General features: G+C 39.0%; 1 protein-coding gene across 1 annotated transcript in view; it reads left to right on the forward strand.

Moving 5' to 3' along the window:
- Positions 1 to 18,837, forward strand: part of cnksr3 (cnksr family member 3) — a 47,232-nt gene that overhangs the window by 19,037 nt on the left and 9,358 nt on the right. The window contains exons 3-13 of the mRNA XM_035679175.1: positions 1,413 to 1,615; positions 3,329 to 3,416; positions 6,168 to 6,209; positions 8,418 to 8,537; positions 8,915 to 8,974; positions 9,219 to 9,287; positions 9,489 to 9,638; positions 11,910 to 12,040; positions 12,224 to 12,405; positions 13,378 to 13,464; positions 14,721 to 15,022. Coding sequence (XP_035535068.1) covers positions 1,413 to 1,615; positions 3,329 to 3,416; positions 6,168 to 6,209; positions 8,418 to 8,537; positions 8,915 to 8,974; positions 9,219 to 9,287; positions 9,489 to 9,638; positions 11,910 to 12,040; positions 12,224 to 12,405; positions 13,378 to 13,464; positions 14,721 to 15,022 — 1,434 coding nt within the window. The remainder of the gene's footprint in view (positions 1 to 1,412; positions 1,616 to 3,328; positions 3,417 to 6,167; positions 6,210 to 8,417; positions 8,538 to 8,914; positions 8,975 to 9,218; positions 9,288 to 9,488; positions 9,639 to 11,909; positions 12,041 to 12,223; positions 12,406 to 13,377; positions 13,465 to 14,720; positions 15,023 to 18,837) is intronic.

Raw genomic sequence — 18,837 nt, forward strand, 5'->3', positions numbered from 1 at the left:
TTCAGCTCTCTGTCAGGTGTCATGTTTTTTTAATTTTTTGCAGTGCAGTCAGTCGACAGGTGAAATGTCAGTTTTTGGCTGCAGATGTTTTCACCGGCTCTGAGCGTCACAACGCCTCCAACACATGAACTGCCTCAGGCGAGCCAGCGTGTTCACGTGTCAGCTGACAGAATACATTACAGATCTGTGAGGACAAAGTAGTCAGTCATTATCTTTCTACAGTATCTTCTGCAGCTATTGATAAGTTTGGAAAACTCATCCAAACAAAACTGATTGAAAAATGTGTCCGGGTGCAAACATAATGACTTCACATGTTGTGTGCTGTGACACGTCTTGTGTACAGTTGCTATGTTTACCCACTGTTTGGGTGATTGCATTGATTAACAGATTGATTCATATGAGCAGCTCTTTAGGAAAGCATGGGATGTTCCAGCAGCAGCTTTATTTACTCTGACTCTTGTTTTAACAAATGAACCAACTTTGTTTTTGTTAGTTTGTCACCATGGTTACCAGATAGTCCTTATCGAACGTTTGTTTTTATTGATCGGCATTACTGATTATGATCACAGTTGTCTCACTGGCTTGCCTTGAGTTTGGATTTAGTTTGAGCGAGATTGACGTGGCTTGGAATATTTTTTTTGGTCAGATCATCGTCATGGTGACTGGTCTGTAGGAATGTGTGTGTGTGTGTGTTTTGGTTAGGGGTGTGGGGATCAGGGGTCATGAGAATCTCTTGCCATCATTGATGCGTATGATGTGACGGTTTGTGTTTTCTTTACCCAAGGATTGTCGGTTCTCTGCGTCTAATTCCAACTTTTAAAGGTTCTAAAATCAGTATCAATACAATGAATAATTTTAACATTAACAAAATTGTACATGCAGATAATGCACAAAAATGTGATCAATTTATTTATATAGCACACAATTTGTATAATGAATGCTGCTGAAAGTGCTTGACACAAAAAACAAAAAGACAAAGCCAATAAAATGAATAGAATAGTTTGTGGATATATTTGACAACTGTCCTTTGAGATGGTTTAGATAGTTTTAAAAGTTCTGAAGAAAACTCAAACTCTCCACAGCTGACCTAATGTTCTGCTTCTTTTATATCACAATAGTCTTTTTATTTGCTTGAAATGAATGCGTGAATCCATGTTTGACATGTGATATATACGGATCAGATTTAGAGGTGAATCTGCTGGATGGTAGTGGTGAACAAGGCTGATGGGAAATATGGAATTTGGAGATACAGGAGCACTTACAACACCACTGGTACAAGATAGAGATCTAAGGAAATAGCTACTAATAATCCACACTGCAGCTTTAACATATAAGATTTCTATATATTGATGTTTAAAATGTAAGCTGGGTCATTTTTGTGTTTGAACCATGTTCTTTAAATTCTTGGACAGAACTATGGTGTGGAGTCGGACAACCTGAAGACTCTGGTGGGGAAGATGAGAGCGGCGCACCACAGCCTGAGCAGCGCGGTGACACAGCGCAGGAAGAACCCCGCTTACCACAGCAAAATCTCCCATCAGCCCTCCAACGAATTCCTGACTGCTGTGGTTGAGCTGATCGGAGCCGCCAAGAGTCTGCTGGCCTGGCTGGACAGGTAGATAGAGACACATTCAGTACATACACACCATACTGTACAAACTAAACATTCTCTCTCTCATACACCACTGCACTGGAAACGGTATAATTTAATATTAATAAATGTGTCAGTCAATAACTGTCAAAGACACACGTGATACAGGTTAGTACATGACTCCTTCTGTTTTCTTGTCAAGTTTCACCTTCATGTGCAGTCATTTAACTCTGATCTCATATTTTGATCATATGAACTTGTGGATTTAATTAACAACTGTTCAAGACAACCAGTTTCATTACCGATAGCAATCTCATGATAAATATGAAGCTACAGGCAGTAGCTGCTTAGCTTAGCTTAACACAAAGTCTGGAAATGTGGAAATACAGTTTGTTAGTTTAATCTTTACAAAAGCTGAAGTGTAAAAATGAGACTCTGTGGTTTGAAGCTGAGATAGGTGACCGTCTGTAGCTTCATATTTAGCACACAGACATTCAAGTGTTCTTTTGATCAGAAAAAAAAAAACTAAAACATATTTCCCAAAATGTAAAATGTCGAGCTATTCCTTTAATATCCTTTAATTCACCAGGCTGGCTAATATCTAAAATATGTAATATTGTCGTAATAATATTTATTGAATAAACGTGTATACAGTGACATGGAATTAAAATGACATTGCAAGTTTGAAAAGAATAAATAAGATAATAATGATAAATATTCAGGAATTGTTTTGTCAGCTCTGTGGTTAAACTTTAAGAGAAACTTTGTTGTTGTATATTGTTATGGGGGCGTATTTTGTATTAAACATTACAGAGTGTTCTTAAGATCCCAGGCCTACATATATTGATTGATGATTGATTGTGCTGGTGACATTTACAAAAGCCCCAAAAGACATCTCAACAACAATAAATGTCAAAATGTGTCAATGAAATGTTTACTTAGTTTCTGTAGAAAATACCAGATCTGTGTAATCTGAATGGCCTGTGAGAGTTGTATGGGACCCAAGGGGTGTAAGAGAAAAACAAAAGAGTGTTAAGAATCCCCCTCTTATACACTCTCACTGTCTCACACACAGTTATTAGTGCTGGTCCTTGTTAACATGTATGATATCTGTCAGCTGTCAGTGCGTCTCTCTGTCTGCTCTTTGACTCCTTCAGCTTTTTTCTCAGCTTGTATCGGCTTGAAGAACATTCCAGCTCACTGCAGCTGTTACACACAAACTCTGACAAGTTGCTGCACTGACGCTCATAACACACCTGACAGCTGTCGTGTGTCAGATCTCTCACCCACAAACACCTTGAGCTAAGGTTCAATAGAGTTTTTATTGAATCGGAATCAAGTATTGAAACGAACTCATTAAGTGTCTAATTAGTTTAAGCTTTCAACATTTGTAAATGTCAGAAATGATTAATGACAATAACTTAAAGATTCTGTTATCAGCTTCTGGTGACTGAGAACGCACTGCAGGTTTTTTTTGTGGGAGTCTCATTAAATGTTGATTAAACTAAAAGTGAGATACCAGTTTGCCTGAGTGATTCATCCACTGATCTTTCCTAATATAGATAGAGGAGCAGGGCGCTGCTGTGGCCCAGGGGTTAAGACCTTGACCATGAACTGCAACCAGTTCATCACCAGTTCAAATCTGTCTACAATCCTCTACTAGTGCTGTCACAGGATGCTTGTACTTTGTAGAACTTTAATAGACCTTTTTCACAGCAGCCAATTCTGTCTTTCCAGGACTCCTCTGACGAGCGCCAACGACTTCACCTCCACCAAGAGCAGAATCATCCAGCTGTGTCTGGAGCTCACTTCCACCGTGCAGAAGGTCAGTGAGGCTCTTCCCTCTTGTCGCGCTCTGCTCGATTTCATGAAATTGACTTTTTTGAAACATCATATCTGATTCTGATGCTGAATGAGAGGAATGATGTTTTCTGTGTGAAGCTGCTTGTGTTAAAGGGACATCAGAGAAAGAAAGAAGGTCATGAACTGAAGTCAAACGTCTCATGTTTTGACCCTGTGGGAATATTTATTTTCAGGCTTTGATGATGAACCTGATAACCTCTGTTTACATGTACAAAGTCCTTTTGATGATTTCAGATATCAGTTTTACCAAAACAAGCAAGAACAAGAGAGAGATTTTACGTTGTAACTTCTTAATCTTTAGATTTCAACTGTAAATTAAAATTGAGACAGAACAAGTTCAAGGGCAGTGGGAAATGTTATATCACGTCCAGGCCCTAAATTCATTTGATATAAGCACAGGTGTGAATGAAAACACATACTGAGGCTTTTGTGGAACAGACAGCATCAAATGATTCACAAATTTATTTGATCACTTAGTTGCTCAACAATGGAAGGAGATAAACAAGTCAAAAATAAGTCATCCATCTTCAGACGTTGTCAGACGTGTTGAGCCTGTGTGTTTTCTTGCTGCTGCTTCTTGTTTTTGACTTCTGAGTTGGATCCACAGTTATTGTAAATCAGTCAACCAAATGTGACGTGTCAGTCAGCAACACTGATCACACAAAAAACACCCTGCGTGGCTGCTCTACACAATCAGAGCAAACTTTGTCTTTTCTACAGCAGGTAAACCCTCGTAGTCACATTGTCGGCTTCACAAGTCATGTAGTGGCGAGGTGTGATTATTTTACCAATCAAAATTCAGTTTTGTGTTTTATGACACACACAAAAAAAAAAACCTTAAAATATTTGGCAGATGACTCCAGAAAGAAAAAGAAAGTCCTAACAAAACAGAAAAGTTCCTAACAAAAAATGCACAGGTGAGATTTGGAAAGTAGGTCTTAGGATTCACAGTTGAAGTTGCAGTTGGATGTTTTTTGCAGCACGTCACCTCCCCACATGTGACTGTAAAGTGTTGTGCAGCGCAGAGGCGTCACCCCGCCGCGCTGTCATGCAATCATCCTGTCAGCCTGCTTGCAGGGAGCTGTTATTTCACCGACCACAGGAGGAATCCTCTGTGTCTCTGGGAGGCGTTTGCGGTCCCTCCCTCTGGTTTCACTCTCCTGTAGGCTGTCATTTCTCAAATATTTGTTTTCCCGCTGATTCCTTTTTTTCTTTTCTTTCTCTCCCATCCCATCTCTGTTTACCCACATTGCAGTTCTTAACACAGACAGACTTCTGAAAAGGAAAGCTGTCTCATTTGATATGATGGGGCTCAAAATTTTACCTTTTTTAGAAGATGTTTTGTTTGTTTCTAGTGTCTGTAAATTGATAAACTCTTATGTTCCTGTTATTCCCTTTAAATTCCCCTTAAAATACCGTTTTCCAGACCCACAGTCTATTTTACATGCTCTTGTACCTTGTTTTTCATTAAAGCTACAGTACATATAATGCTTTATATTGAGTAACATTTTGAATAATCTAAATCTGCTCCTATCCCAGTTTGTGCCTCTCATGTAAGCTATCAGAACCATCTGGGTTATAAAATATTCCAGAGGCTCACAGATTTTACTCCTGCAGCACAGTTTACTTGTCATGGGTCGTGCTGCTCAGCTTGTGACAACATGTATATTGTCTCCTGTGGCTCTGGAGGGAGCTTTCAAAAGTTTAAAAAAACATATGTCACTTCTGGCTGCCATCATTTTTGGAGTCACAACTTGGGAAACAAGTAAAACATCTTTCCTATCATGCAGCAGAATATTATTTTATCCAAATGGTAAGAACAAGTTACGTGTTGTTAAATGACTTACTGGATTCAGCTTTGTGACTCGAGTTGTAATACATGAGAGGCTGCAACATCACATCAGATAAAAACTTTCCGATGTTTTTTTCATGTATGCTTCCGAAAATAATTTGTTCAGAATAGGCCCAGATTTTAGAGATACAGAGGTCATAAGCATTTGAACTGTTTCATTATATTTTTATCTCCCTACATTAGTGTCTAAATGTTGTACACTAACATAACTCAAATGGAGAATACCAAAATACCTTTAATTTGGACTTTTTTCCCCTGAAATCCCTCCTATAAATCTGTAATTATTTAGTCTAAAAGACACAACTTATGTAATATGAGACTGTAGACTCCACTTAATGTAAGGAAACCCCTCAGATTCCCAGAAATATTAGAGGATGTGATCTCTTTGGTCACGACAGATCTGCATGTATGTACATTTCATTCAGTCTGGCACATTTGGTATCTTATGTTGTTGACTTAAATCTAAAATAAAGTTCTGTTTGCCTGTGCAGAAAAGAGGAAACCAGTAAAGAGTCTGTGGGGTCAGAGAGTTTAATCATGCAACTCTCTTTTCCTCATTTTCATGGTTTATTTGCTGCCCTCAGAGTCTCATCATCTATTTCTGTACATTGCCCTATTCCTCTTCAAAATAAAAGCACAGAATCAGAGACAAGATCTAGATATAAATAACATAACAATAATAATGTTACTATAAATACACCTGTTTTCCACCTGAACTAAAACTGGTGGTTTAAAATGGGAGTCTCCTAATTTCAAAGGCAGAATTGCTCTCTTCTCTTGATAAAAATGCAGATGTTTGGATGTTTTTAGGATTAAAGTGTGTGCATCCATCATTCAGTCTCTCTGTCTCTTTAATTGCAGGACTGTACTGTTTATGAAATTGAGGAGAAGATTCTGGAAGTGGTGAGTACTGCTTCTCCTTTTTCCTCTGGTTTGGATGTTTGGAGATGCTAATCGGAAGCGCACACATACACACACCACCCAACACACCACACACCACACACACACACACCACACACACACACACACACTGGAACGCACATTTCCTTTTCCTGTCTTGTACCTGAGGGCTCCATGGTGTTCAGTGTGTGTGTGTGTGACAGAATCTGCAGGTTTGTTTATTCAGCTCAGGACAATTCACTTCCTGTCTTAGATAACACTTCCTGTTGGTTGTTCTGTTGTTCCCAGAATACTGAAATCACTTTCCCTCTGGACTATCAGTTTAATGAGACCTCAAGTTTTAGTTGAGTTGCCTCAATCAACAAATGGGACATAACATTGTAAATTATTGCGNNTGCTAAGCTACATTAACCATCTCCTGGCTCCAGCTTCATATTTACTGTTGCGACATGAGAGTGGTATCAATCTTCTCATCTATCTTTCGGCAAGAAAGCGAATCAGTGGATCTCTTGGCAGACAACCCTTTCATTTATGCAATCTTTGTTAAACTCCCCAATATTTTTGTTGTCCATCCTGTTTTTGTATTATTTCTTACTCCTAACTAACAGCATTGTAAGTGGCTCAGTTACTCAGTGGAAGGCTTTGGTTCAGTTTGTTTGTCCAGGTGACAAAGAGGGAAACACTGCAAAGACAGATAAAGTAGCAAGAGCCCTGACAACAAAACCCCACACAGTGAGATCTAAGGTTTTGCAAGCCAGGCAGTTTTGTGTGTATACAAAATGTGAAAAAAAATCAAAGTAATCAGACTGTTCTCCACCCCAGACACGAGCATGTAAATTTATATAACAAACAAATCAAAAGACAAAGAAAGAATGAACTCTCCTGACGAGCATGTTTTTCTGGTTTACTTGTAATTTCCTGCCGGTTGGTGTTTTCCTGATCACCTCCCTGCTTCCCATGACCTCAGACCCCCTGCTGTGCCTCAGGACCGCTTCAGTGTCTAGTCAGTATAATGATAATCTGAGGCTGTGTTCGGTTTGTGTAGGCCTCAGGCTCCTGGAAGATCCTCCTGTCTGTTGTTCAACAAAACCAACAACTACAGCACTGCAACACATGGAACTTTTATGATGTGACACGGCTCTGATCTCTGAGGGCTTCATCAGTCTATTTCTTTCTTTTCCCTTCCCGCAGAGAGGTCAGAGGGCAGGGACAGACAGCTTTAGTGCTGTCGCAGCAGGTAGTGATTCAGCGTTTTAGACTCATCAGAACGGATACTGGCATGAGACCACCATGCTGCTGAGGACTTCCTCTCTTTGATAAATCAATCTAAACTGAAATCTTCAGTTTATATAGTTTGATATGTAACGCTGACTGTGTTATATTAGTTTTAGTATTAGTTGATTCATCGATTACTTGTCAACTATTAAATTAATTATCAATTTATTATTTTGAGTTATTTTCTTGAAGAAAATTATTCCAAATTCTCTGAATTCATCTTCTCAAACTTGAATATTTTCTGTATTCTTAAGAAAACTGAATATGTTTGGACTGTGGAAAAACTAAGACATTTGAAAATGTCTTCTTGGGCTTTAGGACACGTGAATATTTTTCACAATTTTCTGACATTTTATGGTCCAAAGAACTAATCAAATAATGGAGAAAATGATCGACAGATTGATTGATAATGAAAATAATCGTTAGTTGCAGCCCTAAGAGGGCAGAGTTTTAGTACATATAGAAGCCAAATGAAAGGTTTAGACTGATGTATTTCTATCCTAAAAAATAACATAACTGATTTCACCACCTCATCATGAGTATTATTGAGTCTGTTTGATGAGTGTTATTCACGTTATGTCATATATCTGCAGATTATTTTGATTAATTGATTAATCGTTTAGTGTGAGAAAGTGTGAAAAATGTCACTACAGCCGAAGGTGACGTCTTTGAAATTGCTTGTTTTTCTTGATCTAAATATAATTAATAATTTACACTACAATAAAAGTAGCAAATTCTCAAATTTAACAACCCGGTACTATGAAATATTTGGTATTATTGCATGAAATAATGACCTAAATAATTAATCCGTTATCAAAATAAATGCAGATTAATTTACTGTCAGTCAGCTTGTTCAAGCTCTACTGTATTGATTTATTTGTATTCTTATTTTGGGAATTAAACTGTTGTTTTTATATTTTCTTGTGTGTGTTTTAGTCCCGAGCTCTGAACGGCATCTGCGAGAAAACAGTCCAGGCGACCTCTGACCCCTTAAAGAGTGAGATGGCCTGTCTGGAGGAGGTGCACATCACCAACGTCAAGCCTGGGGAGGGACTGGTGAGCTCAGCATATATGATAAACAGCATAAACAACTGGACAGAATACAGTTACAGGACAGACATCGTCATTTTACATTCAGACCATATCAGCAGGACATCACTGTCACATAAGCACCGAGTTCTGTAAAAAGAAAAACCCCCAATTCAACCCAACTTCCCCTGAGAAACACTAACAGGTATTTTAGTGCTGCACCATGAACCACAATCAGCAAGGCAGCAAGTCGAAAACAGAAACAGATGTAGGTCCAAAAAAAAAACCCACAACCACCACTGCAGCGAGGAAATATAGAGAAACCGCGTGAGGTTTTTTATATAGAAGATTCATATATACATTCTGACAACACTGACACACTTCAAATGTGTTTAATCTTCCAGGGTATTTACATCAAATCCACCTACGACGGCCTTCATGTCATCACAGGAACAACAGAGAATGTGAGTGTGCTGCTGGTTCTTTATCACAACTGCTGTGTTTCCAGACATTTAGTCTAGCTCTGGTCCTGAAAGCAATGTAAACAAATTCCCAGTTTGTTTTTTGTGACACTTACAGACTCAGATCGGTTCTCAGGTTGTAACACGTGTAAAATTAAAGAGATGTTAGTGTGTTGAGTGACTCATGCTGGAAGCTATGTTGTTTTTGATCAGTCTCTAAACCTTCTAATGAGATTCTGCTCTTCAGTCTCCTGCAGATAAAACAAAGAGGATTCATGCTGGAGATGAAGTCGTTCAGGTCAACAAACAGACAGTGGTGAGTCAAAAGTCCGTCCTTTTAAAGAAAAAGTTCCTCATTTGTCCTCAGACAATCAAAACCACTCATGTTTCTATGCTAAATATGAAGCTACGGCCAGGACATTTATCAGTAATGAATCGTAATAAAGTTTAAATTCCTGCTAGCACCCTCTACAGGCTGCAGTGTTCCTTACTGAGTTCTGCTCTGTGATTGGTCCAGGTGGGCTGGCAGTTGAAGCACCTGGTGGAGAAGCTGAGGGCAGAGTCTGGAGGCGTAGTCATGGTGGTGAAGAAGAGGCCGTCTGGAACATCCGGTGGCTTTGCACCCGCTCCGCTGAAAAACCTGCGCTGGAGACCACCGCGCGTACAGGTGAGCTGCCCCCGACAGCCCGTCAGTGCAGCAGGTTTAAACATCGACCCTGCCTTAGTGCCTTTGAGCAAAACACTGAAATCCAACCAGCTACAGGGGCACTGTAGTTACTTCTTGTTCTTCTTTCTGTTGACTTCTTCTTTTCTTCCCTCAATCTTTTTTTACCATCATTTTGAAGTTTCACAGCCACCGTAGTTTCTACTTCACACTTCACAGCCTGTTTCCAGGGTTCAAGCGGCAAAATTGAGGAACCGAGTCTTGGTTGTCAGCCAACACTTAAGTTTCTGTTGTCCAAAGCTGCTCAGAGGCATTGGAATGTTTTCTTTCTTTCTTTGGGGCTTTTTAGTGTCTTCCAACTCGTTCTTTCGGTTTTACAGTAACTTTACTGTCTCAGTCTCACTGCTCTCATTAACCTCGTTCTCAGCAAACAAGCTCTTAAAACCAAAATACGAGCTCAGCACTGTCAGACATTAGCTGGTGAACATAATGGAGCATTTAGCAGCTAAAGATATGATATTTTTCCTCAGGAGTTGGCGGAGACCAAAACCAGAGCTAAAAGAGAGTGAATATTGGATTGACATATGAGATGGACAAAAACATGACTCCCAATGAATGATAATGTTGCTCTGTGGCTGTTGTTCTGTAGATGCTGTATGGGAACTGTATGCTAAGATGCCAAATGTGTTGTGATGTTAGTTAGTTGTGGAGTTTAATGCAGCTTTAACAGTCTGCCAGGATGCTCATGCAGTGTGGTAGTAGAAAGAGGAGAAGGGATACAAAAAATCCTGAATTCTGGGAAAGTGACTGCCCAGGTAGCACTGAACCCCCAGCAGCTGTTGTTTCAGGAAGCTCTCAGGTGGGACTACATGTCACTGTATGAAAGTGAAGCAGACTGTTTCAGTAACCCTCCCTCAGGTAAATAAAGCACTCCCTCTGGTGCGTTCTCCGTCTGTCGTCGTAGCTTTTAGTGAAGCTATTTTTGTTTGTGAAGAATCCAACCAGAAAGCACAGCAGCCACCCAGTCTGCTGCTCTGCTGAGGTGTGTGGCTGAACAATGGATCCTTTCTTCCTTCTTTTCCTGAAAAAAAAGGGGATAGGCAGCGCTCCAAACATCAGGCTGTGCTGATGATGTCAGACATCTTTGGAAGTTGACTCATTTGTTTCTCCACAATGTGACAATTATGAATTCACCAAACCGCCTTTAGGGGTTTTTGTGTTGATGGAGGTCCAGGATGTGTGTGTTTTGGGAAGATAGGCGTCTTCTATACCCCTTGGCAGCCCGGTTGATGTGTTCAGTCTCTAATCTAGGTTATCTAAACAGGTCTGAAGTCAGTCGGTGTTTGCCTCACCGCCACTCCTACTGCCCAGTTCAAAGGTCAAGGAATCAACGCTTACATTTCTTCTACTTGTACTCAGCCTGATCATCACCTTCCAGTCTAAAGTAAATGATCATTTTGATGAAAATAATGGTTATTTTGACTGTTGAGTAATCAGAAAACACATTTTAATTAATCATTTAGTCTGTAAAATGTCAAATATGACAACTGCTAAAACAACTATATTAAGATTACCCTTAATAGTATTAATTAATGGATCAATTGACTGAACATTAAACAACAATTATGGTTATTTGTGAATCATTTAAGATGTTTATTGAGCAAATATGAATATGTTTGAGCATAACAAACATAACATATAATGAACAAAAAAGACATAACCTGTTCTCTGAGAACTCTTTTTTTACAATCAGATGGTAATGACGGAGCATGTCACCCCGTTCAACAGTGTGGCTCATCGATGTGTTGATGTTGATGTGTTGCTCTACGGCACAGAGGGCGAAGATATGATAATATATGATCTTTAATCAGCAGAGGAACGTGTGTTTCTGTCTGCGTCTTAAACTCTTTCAGACGTAGTTTCGCAACGCAGACAAAGCAGAAAAGGAGCTGAGTGAAGTTCCTGTGTTTATGGAAATACAGAAGCTTTGGAGGTGAGGAAGGAAACAGAAGAGCTTCGTCTGCTGTTTCTCCTCTCGAGCTGGAACGTCTCACTGTTGTTTTATGATAAACACCATTGAATGAATCATTACCTCCTTTGCTGGCTGCTGTGTGACAGAAATGTTGTTAAAAGCCTGACCTAAAGACAGATGAACAGAAGTTACAACAGGAAATTCTTTTGTTTCCAAATTTAAGTATTCATTTTTAATAATTGTTTTAATCTAACAGCAGTAGTAATACCAGTAATCATGTCTCTTTCTCTTGTTGTGTCTAGACCTCTCAGGGAGCTCCAGGTCTCTACAGATCTCGACAGCCAGAAACCTCAGACGCTCCTGGGAAGAGGGGGAAGGCAGCCATACTGGATTTGTATGTCCCTCCTCCCCCTTCAGCCCCTTACGTGCCACTGTGAGTACCAGGCTGATTCATTTATCCTTTATTGTGCAGATCCACACTATTTACAGTATTATAATCCTGGTAATAACAAATGATTCCTTTTTGGGGATGGCGAAGAAGTGCTGCAGGGGTTCAGTAAATATGTAGCATTAAATCTCAATCATCTTTCTCCTCCTGCTCTGTTCCTCTCTGAAGAGACGCGAATATGAACGTGTCTCCAGGTGTGAAAATGAGGCCGAAGTCTCCGAACTCGTGCCTGGACGCAGATGTGCGGCGACGCTTCACTGTTGCCGACGACAACAGGACGTCCATCGGCCCCCCACCTGAAGTCAACCAACCAAAACCTGTATGCCTTAGACAGCGCTCCTCCACACGCTGTGAGTGTACAGACACACATACTCAGCTTTCACCTAATGCTAAGACTTGACTCTTTAACAGCCTTTTCCAAGCTCCTGTGACCATCTGCATGTCAAGTGACCCAACATTAGTTCTGTCCTCAAGGTTGATTCATGTTGGTTAATTCTTGTTTAAGTTTTGGGAAACACTCTTGTTTGCTTCTTGTTGAGAGTTAGATGTGAAGATTGATAGCAATATGTCTGCACACTAAATATGAAGCTACAGCCAGCAGACAGTTATCTTAGCTCAGCACAAAGACAAAAAGCGGAGTATAAAAATGTCAAGTTGTGGTTTTAAGAGATTATGTGCTGCATTATTGTGTCTCCACTGGTTGCATGACAACCTCAGGGTGATGACACAAGTCCAGGATGTTACAGCATATACAACCACCCATAAAACCACACAGTTGTTTTTGCACTTTAGTTTTGGTACATTAAATGAGATAAAACATGCTAATTAGTGAGCTTTAGAGTTGCTGGTAGGTGTATTTTGATACTTCTGTAAGACAGAGCAAGGCTAACTGTTTTCTTCCTGTTTCCAGTCTTTGTTCTAAGCTAAGTTAACTGGCTGCTGGCTGTAGCTTCATGTTTACTGTACAGACATTAGAGTGGTATCTGTATTCTTATCTAAATCTCTGCAAGAAAGCAAGTAAGTGTATTTCCCAAAACGTTTAAATATTCCTTTGAATCCAAGCATGCAAATCATTAAATCTAAAGTCTGAATGACTACAAAATGTCGGCGGTTGACAAGATAAGATAAAAAAAGACTTTATTGGTCCCTGTGGCTACTGCAGCTGTTCATGGGAGCAGAGGAGATGTATCATGAGTTAGAAGAAACACGAATAATCACACAAACAGAAGATGAAATATATCATATTATATTTATCTACATTCCACGATAATATATATTTCACTGCAGGTCTTTAACTTTTGTTGTATCTGCATGATTTGCAGGTAAACCTCGACCTGTCTCCATGCCGGTGGAGTCGTTTTCCGGTGTGTCCGACCCGTCCTCCAGGCCTGGCGCTAAGGGAAGGAAAGGTAAACTCCACTTACACGGCTGAATAAGACGCAGCTGAGCGCCTGTAATCTAACGGTTATCAGCGATGGCCGTATGTCTGCCTCATTAACATCTGAGGACAAACGGCGGGACGGGCTGCGTGCTTTGAATTTTTACCTCGTCACTTATTAACCCTGAGAGCTGCAGCTGCATCGACGGAGCTGATTTCAGTCGCAGTTCAGTCTGGTTCCTAAAGCACTTCACCTTGAGGAACGAACTGTGTGGATGTGTGTGTGTGTTGGCAGTTTATCCAAGATAGCAGGCTGTTAATGGATGGAGCAGTTAAACAAAGACACATTAGGAGTTGGGCCGTTTTCCGCTGACTCTTAAAGCAAGACTAACAATAGAAATAACTCGACACACTGGCAGCTGTGTTGTGTTTACATGTGACATCACTTTTAAAACAGTCATCCTAAAACCACTGACTCACTGTCGGTCTGCGTCTAGTAACTTCTTTTTTTAGTACTTAGTAGCAATATTATTATTTTGTATCATAAATTGTTTTCTTCCAGTAGTTTCTGGAATCAAGTCACATGATCTATAAACAAACTGAGTGACCTGATTCATGCTAAAGTGTTAGAAAATGCCAAAAAAAGGAGATAAAATAATATTATCTATATATAATTATCTCACGCAAATGGTTTTGCAAATTGATTCTCATTCGTTGTTCCAAGAGAAAGAAGAAAGAAGAAAAAATTAAAGGGGGATTATAGTTGTGCGTTAACGGATTACACTGTAGTTTATTTTATTTATTTTTTTAGTTTTTTATACACACAAGTGCCCAAAAGCATCTTTAATATCTTACTTTTCCTCTCAGCTCACTGTTAATGTTTTAAATTATCAACTGTGAGCACAAGAGGATTTTGAGGGCATTACAACACAATAATTTATTGCACTGGACTGTACTTTACTGTACTGTGTATAATAAATAAATAAAGAGAATAAAGACCATCAGTGAGAAAATTGGCTATTTCTATATAGTTATTCTTAATCACTGCCACCGGGTCGATTTAGTTGAATTCCCTTTGAAATCAGTTTAAACGAGCCGGTGGAAACACTGCCACTTTTGTCCACAGGGGCCGCCAGAATCAAGACAAAATGATGAAAAGTTACTACTAAGGGTTTTAAACCAGGAGATCCTCTGATATTTATAGATTTACTTAAAAAACGGGACACAGGCATTGCTCCAGCTTCTACAGACTCGTAACTCATTCCTCCCGTCTTGTCTCCTGAACAGGGCAGGACGTTCTGCACAGGTATCTGAGTAACGAGGGAATCAGCACCATCACAGAGGAGGAGCCATGTTACCCTCTGCCGTACCGAGGACACCCGTCTGTCCGCGGTGTCGACCACATCAGAGGCAGCCAGTGCTTCATCAATGCCGACCTGCACAACAGCGCGACCATCCCTTACCAGGAAGCAGCGTCCAAAAAGTCTGCCGCCTCCACCTCTGCTGCTGTTTCTCCTCCTCTGGCTGTGACCAAGCAGTCGACGTCGCTGCTCGGAGGCTGGCTGGCTCGTCTCAGGCTGCTCAGCCACTGACAGAGTCTAAAATTCGTATTCTTCTGGCTCCTACAGGAGGTTGTGTATTCTCAGCCTGACCCTCAGGATTTCTACAGGAAAAAGGTTTTTAAATGTGTGTATGTTTGAGGCCTTCAGCAGCTGTGAACTCGACAGTTCATGGAAAACCAGCTTTTGGAATGAATTAAACTGCAACATCTCAGTCTTTTGCTGATACACATGTTTTTCTACATTGACCGGGACAGTTTTGTCTTCTTCAGGATTTCAGTTCACCATGAACTTCATGCTAAAAAGTCCATGTTCAGGCTTATCAGTTTCATTTTGCATTTCCACAGTCAATAATAGAAAACTGGAAAACTGAATTCAGTTAAAGCCCCAGCTCGACTTGCATCAGATTGGCTGAGGGGGCCGCTCATCTTGCCCACTATGACATCTGTGTACTCAGATTTTCTGCTTTTAAAGAGTAGTTTGTTTTTTTAATACAAAAACTAAAAAAAGTCAATAATTGAATGCAGATCTGATTAACCAAAATACTGTTTCTTACCCATGCTACAGGCTTCTCCCCCTTAGGATGAATTGCTGGCCATCATCAGGTCAAAATGTTACATTTGTCTGATATTTAAAACACTAATGACTCTCACCAGCTTCCCTAACTTTGTGTTAAGTGCTAATTATTGCCCAATGTTATCATGCTAACACGCTAAACTACAATGATGAACATGGTCAGCATGCTAGCATTGTCACTGTGAGCATTTAGCACTGATGTACCAAAGTACAAGAAATTCAAGATTAAACTGATAAGCACCAGTTGAGTTGAGTTCGGTGGATCTGAAGTTTTCTGCTGTTTGACTGCAGATCACTGATCCATCCACAGGCTGAATGAAAACATGGATGCAGCTTCTCTGACGTCTCTTACACACATCTATTTTTGGAAAGACATTGTGAGGCCTGGAGTTTGAGTTCACCGCCTGCTGCATCAGTGGCATTAATAAGAGCTGAAAACACCATGACTGCTTGTGATACGTCCAGACGCCTATCAAAAAAAAACACGCTTCTGAAACATACCTCTCTTTAAGGCTTGAAGACACTTAAGAAGAAGTGAATCTAGCTGCTGAAACCTTTTTTCTTTTTCAATACAGCTGTTAAAAAGTACAGTGGCATCAAAGAACTATCAAAATATTTACCAGTTCTGAATTTGAACCAGTTTCTAATACATATGTATATGAAACCTAGGAATCACTTAAACTTACTTTTTAATGGTGCTTTTTGAACACTGAAAACCACTTTAACTAACAAAGTTTGGACCTGCTGAGCTTCCGTACAGGATGTAAATCTCTACATTTAACAGACCTGCAGTGGAAATGCATGGAAACAGAAACAGTAATAAGTTGTTGTTTTTGGCCTTTTAACCCCTTCAACAAATTGCAAAATACCTCTGTATTTCTGTATATGGCAGCCTAAATTTGCTGAAAATGAAGCTGGTTTTTGTTTTCAACAGATTTTGGCGTCTATTCATTGCTCAAGTTATATGACAAATCAATAAGCAAAATAATTAGAATCAAATTTTAAAGATTCAAGGTCTCAAAATTCATATTCAAAGAGCAAATAATCAAACATCATAGCTTCTGCAGCTAGTCTTTTCCTCTCAATCTCAGGAGCCAACAGTGCCTCTCATATATATATACATATGTACTTTTACTGTAGTTTGTCTGGACAAAACAGTTTGTAAATATTTCTTATTGTTTTTGTTTTATCACTGCTGACCAAATTTCACTCATCTAAGGAAAAGTGTGTTCTTCAGAGTAGTTTATGAGAAGATAAAAGTAGAACATCAACATTGTTACTAAGTATTTCTGAAGCTTCACAAAAGTCTTACTACAACGGTAATAACATTATAAACTTGTTTTTAGGAGAAATAATTAAATAATATTTTCTAAAATACAATAACAAACGCTTAAACAGTCAAAGGGAGGTTGGCAAATAGCAACATTGATAAAAAGTTGACCAACAGTATTTTTTATGACTTACATACATTTTAAGAATGCAGTCTTAAAGTTTTTGTAGATTTAAAAAAACAAAATGATGAAAATAATTCTTGCAACAATTCCTAATATAGAAACTTTCACATTTGTGTTAAATTATTTGATCAAAAGGTCTCAAACTGGAGAAAACATGAACTCTCACAGCAGCTGGTGAAGCCAAACAGAAAATGTTTGCTTATATTTTGGTTTTAGAGTGAAATTTAAGTGTTTAATTCCAAAATGCCGTGTTATCCATGAGAGAGTTTACCTTCTAAATCTCATACATTATACTTGAGTTTATTCTGAAAACTGTTGCTGCCGTCATTTGGCGGAGTTGTCTGCAGATACTTTGACACAGGTTTTCTGGAAGCTGCTTAGAATTTCAGGTAAAACTAACTGATCTTAAGTATTTCAGGTGTGGCTTACTGCACTCTAAAAAAATCTCCAGTGGTTCTTCTAAAGATTATTCGAAGAATTCCTGTGTGTTTGAGGTTTCTGTACCATTATGAAAAACTTTCTGAAGGAGTTCCTCAGGGAAGCATCTTGGATCACCTGATGTTTACAGTCTGAGAAGCTCCTGACGTTTCCTCAAAGCTATTTTTCTTTTGTAAAGAGTGTTTCTGGTTTGTGTAACATGCCTTTATACTAACAAAACATTATGAAGAGTTATGAAAGCTTGTACAAAATATTATCAAAGTGTAATTGGAACTGTAAATATCACAAAGGCGATCTTTGCTGGAAAGAAATGTGGAAACAAGTAATAAACAAGTGGAATAAAAAACATTTCTCTGACATTTGAAGAGTTTCTGAATATAACATTTCTATTCAAAGTGAGACTATGTAACCTTTTAAATATAACATTTTGAAGTTAATAGTAACATTTTTAAGCAATAAACCATACTTTACTTAAGTCTTAAGGTAAAGCCTTACTCGGTCTGGTATGACCAGTAGTGTAATGTCAGCAAATTTTAGATGGAATTTATTTTCTGTTTATAATCCCATTCCCATTCTCACTCTCAGTGGGATCACCTATTGATGGCTGGAAACAGTCATGGGAAATGTAGGAATATCCAAGGTGCCACCATCCTGTAATTAGCACTTGTGGCCACAGTGGTTACACAAAGTTACTGTGATTTAACTTTAAGGTGAAAATTAATCACTTGTTTCTTGCTCAGGAACTCTACATTTTGGATGATCCTGTTTTTGTCATTATGGAAAACCACATGTACCGTAAAGTATTTTGTAAGAAGTCACTCAGTTTAACTGGTTTCATTTTTCATCTGAATTATTGCAGAGCTCTACAGTATGATGCCTCTGTGACGCTTTGTAACTTGTGAAAAAATATAAAAAATAAAGTGCGATTTATTTTGAAAGATTTCAACTTTGCATTGAGTACAACAACTTTCATAGGACATAATAACATCATCACCATCTGTAACGCATAAAATACATTTCCAATAAAAGCTAATCTATAAAAGCCACTGGAGAAACCATGTTTATAGAAAGACATTTAGTGAATACTAACCTGTAAGGCACAGTAGCATTTTATTAAACAACAGCATATTCTTTCTGTAAATTAATCCTGTTCACATTGCAGAACAATGTTTCATTTTAGCCTCACAGCTTTTTGGAGACTTTCTGTGTGGAGTTCCCCTCCCACCATAAATACATGTATGTTCAGTCAGATCTGGAGTTGGTCCTCCTCACTCCTGGCACGTAGGATGAGTCAATGAATTTCCCTACAGGGTCAATAAAGGATAACTTAACTCAAAAATGTTGGGAACTTGTGTCATAGATGTCCACTTTACTAAA

This window comes from Morone saxatilis, unplaced genomic scaffold (genome assembly GCF_004916995.1).
Source record: "Morone saxatilis isolate NCDOM2014 unplaced genomic scaffold, NCSU_SB_2.0 Contig7, whole genome shotgun sequence".
In the NCBI taxonomy this organism is placed as follows: domain Eukaryota; kingdom Metazoa; phylum Chordata; class Actinopteri; family Moronidae; genus Morone; species Morone saxatilis.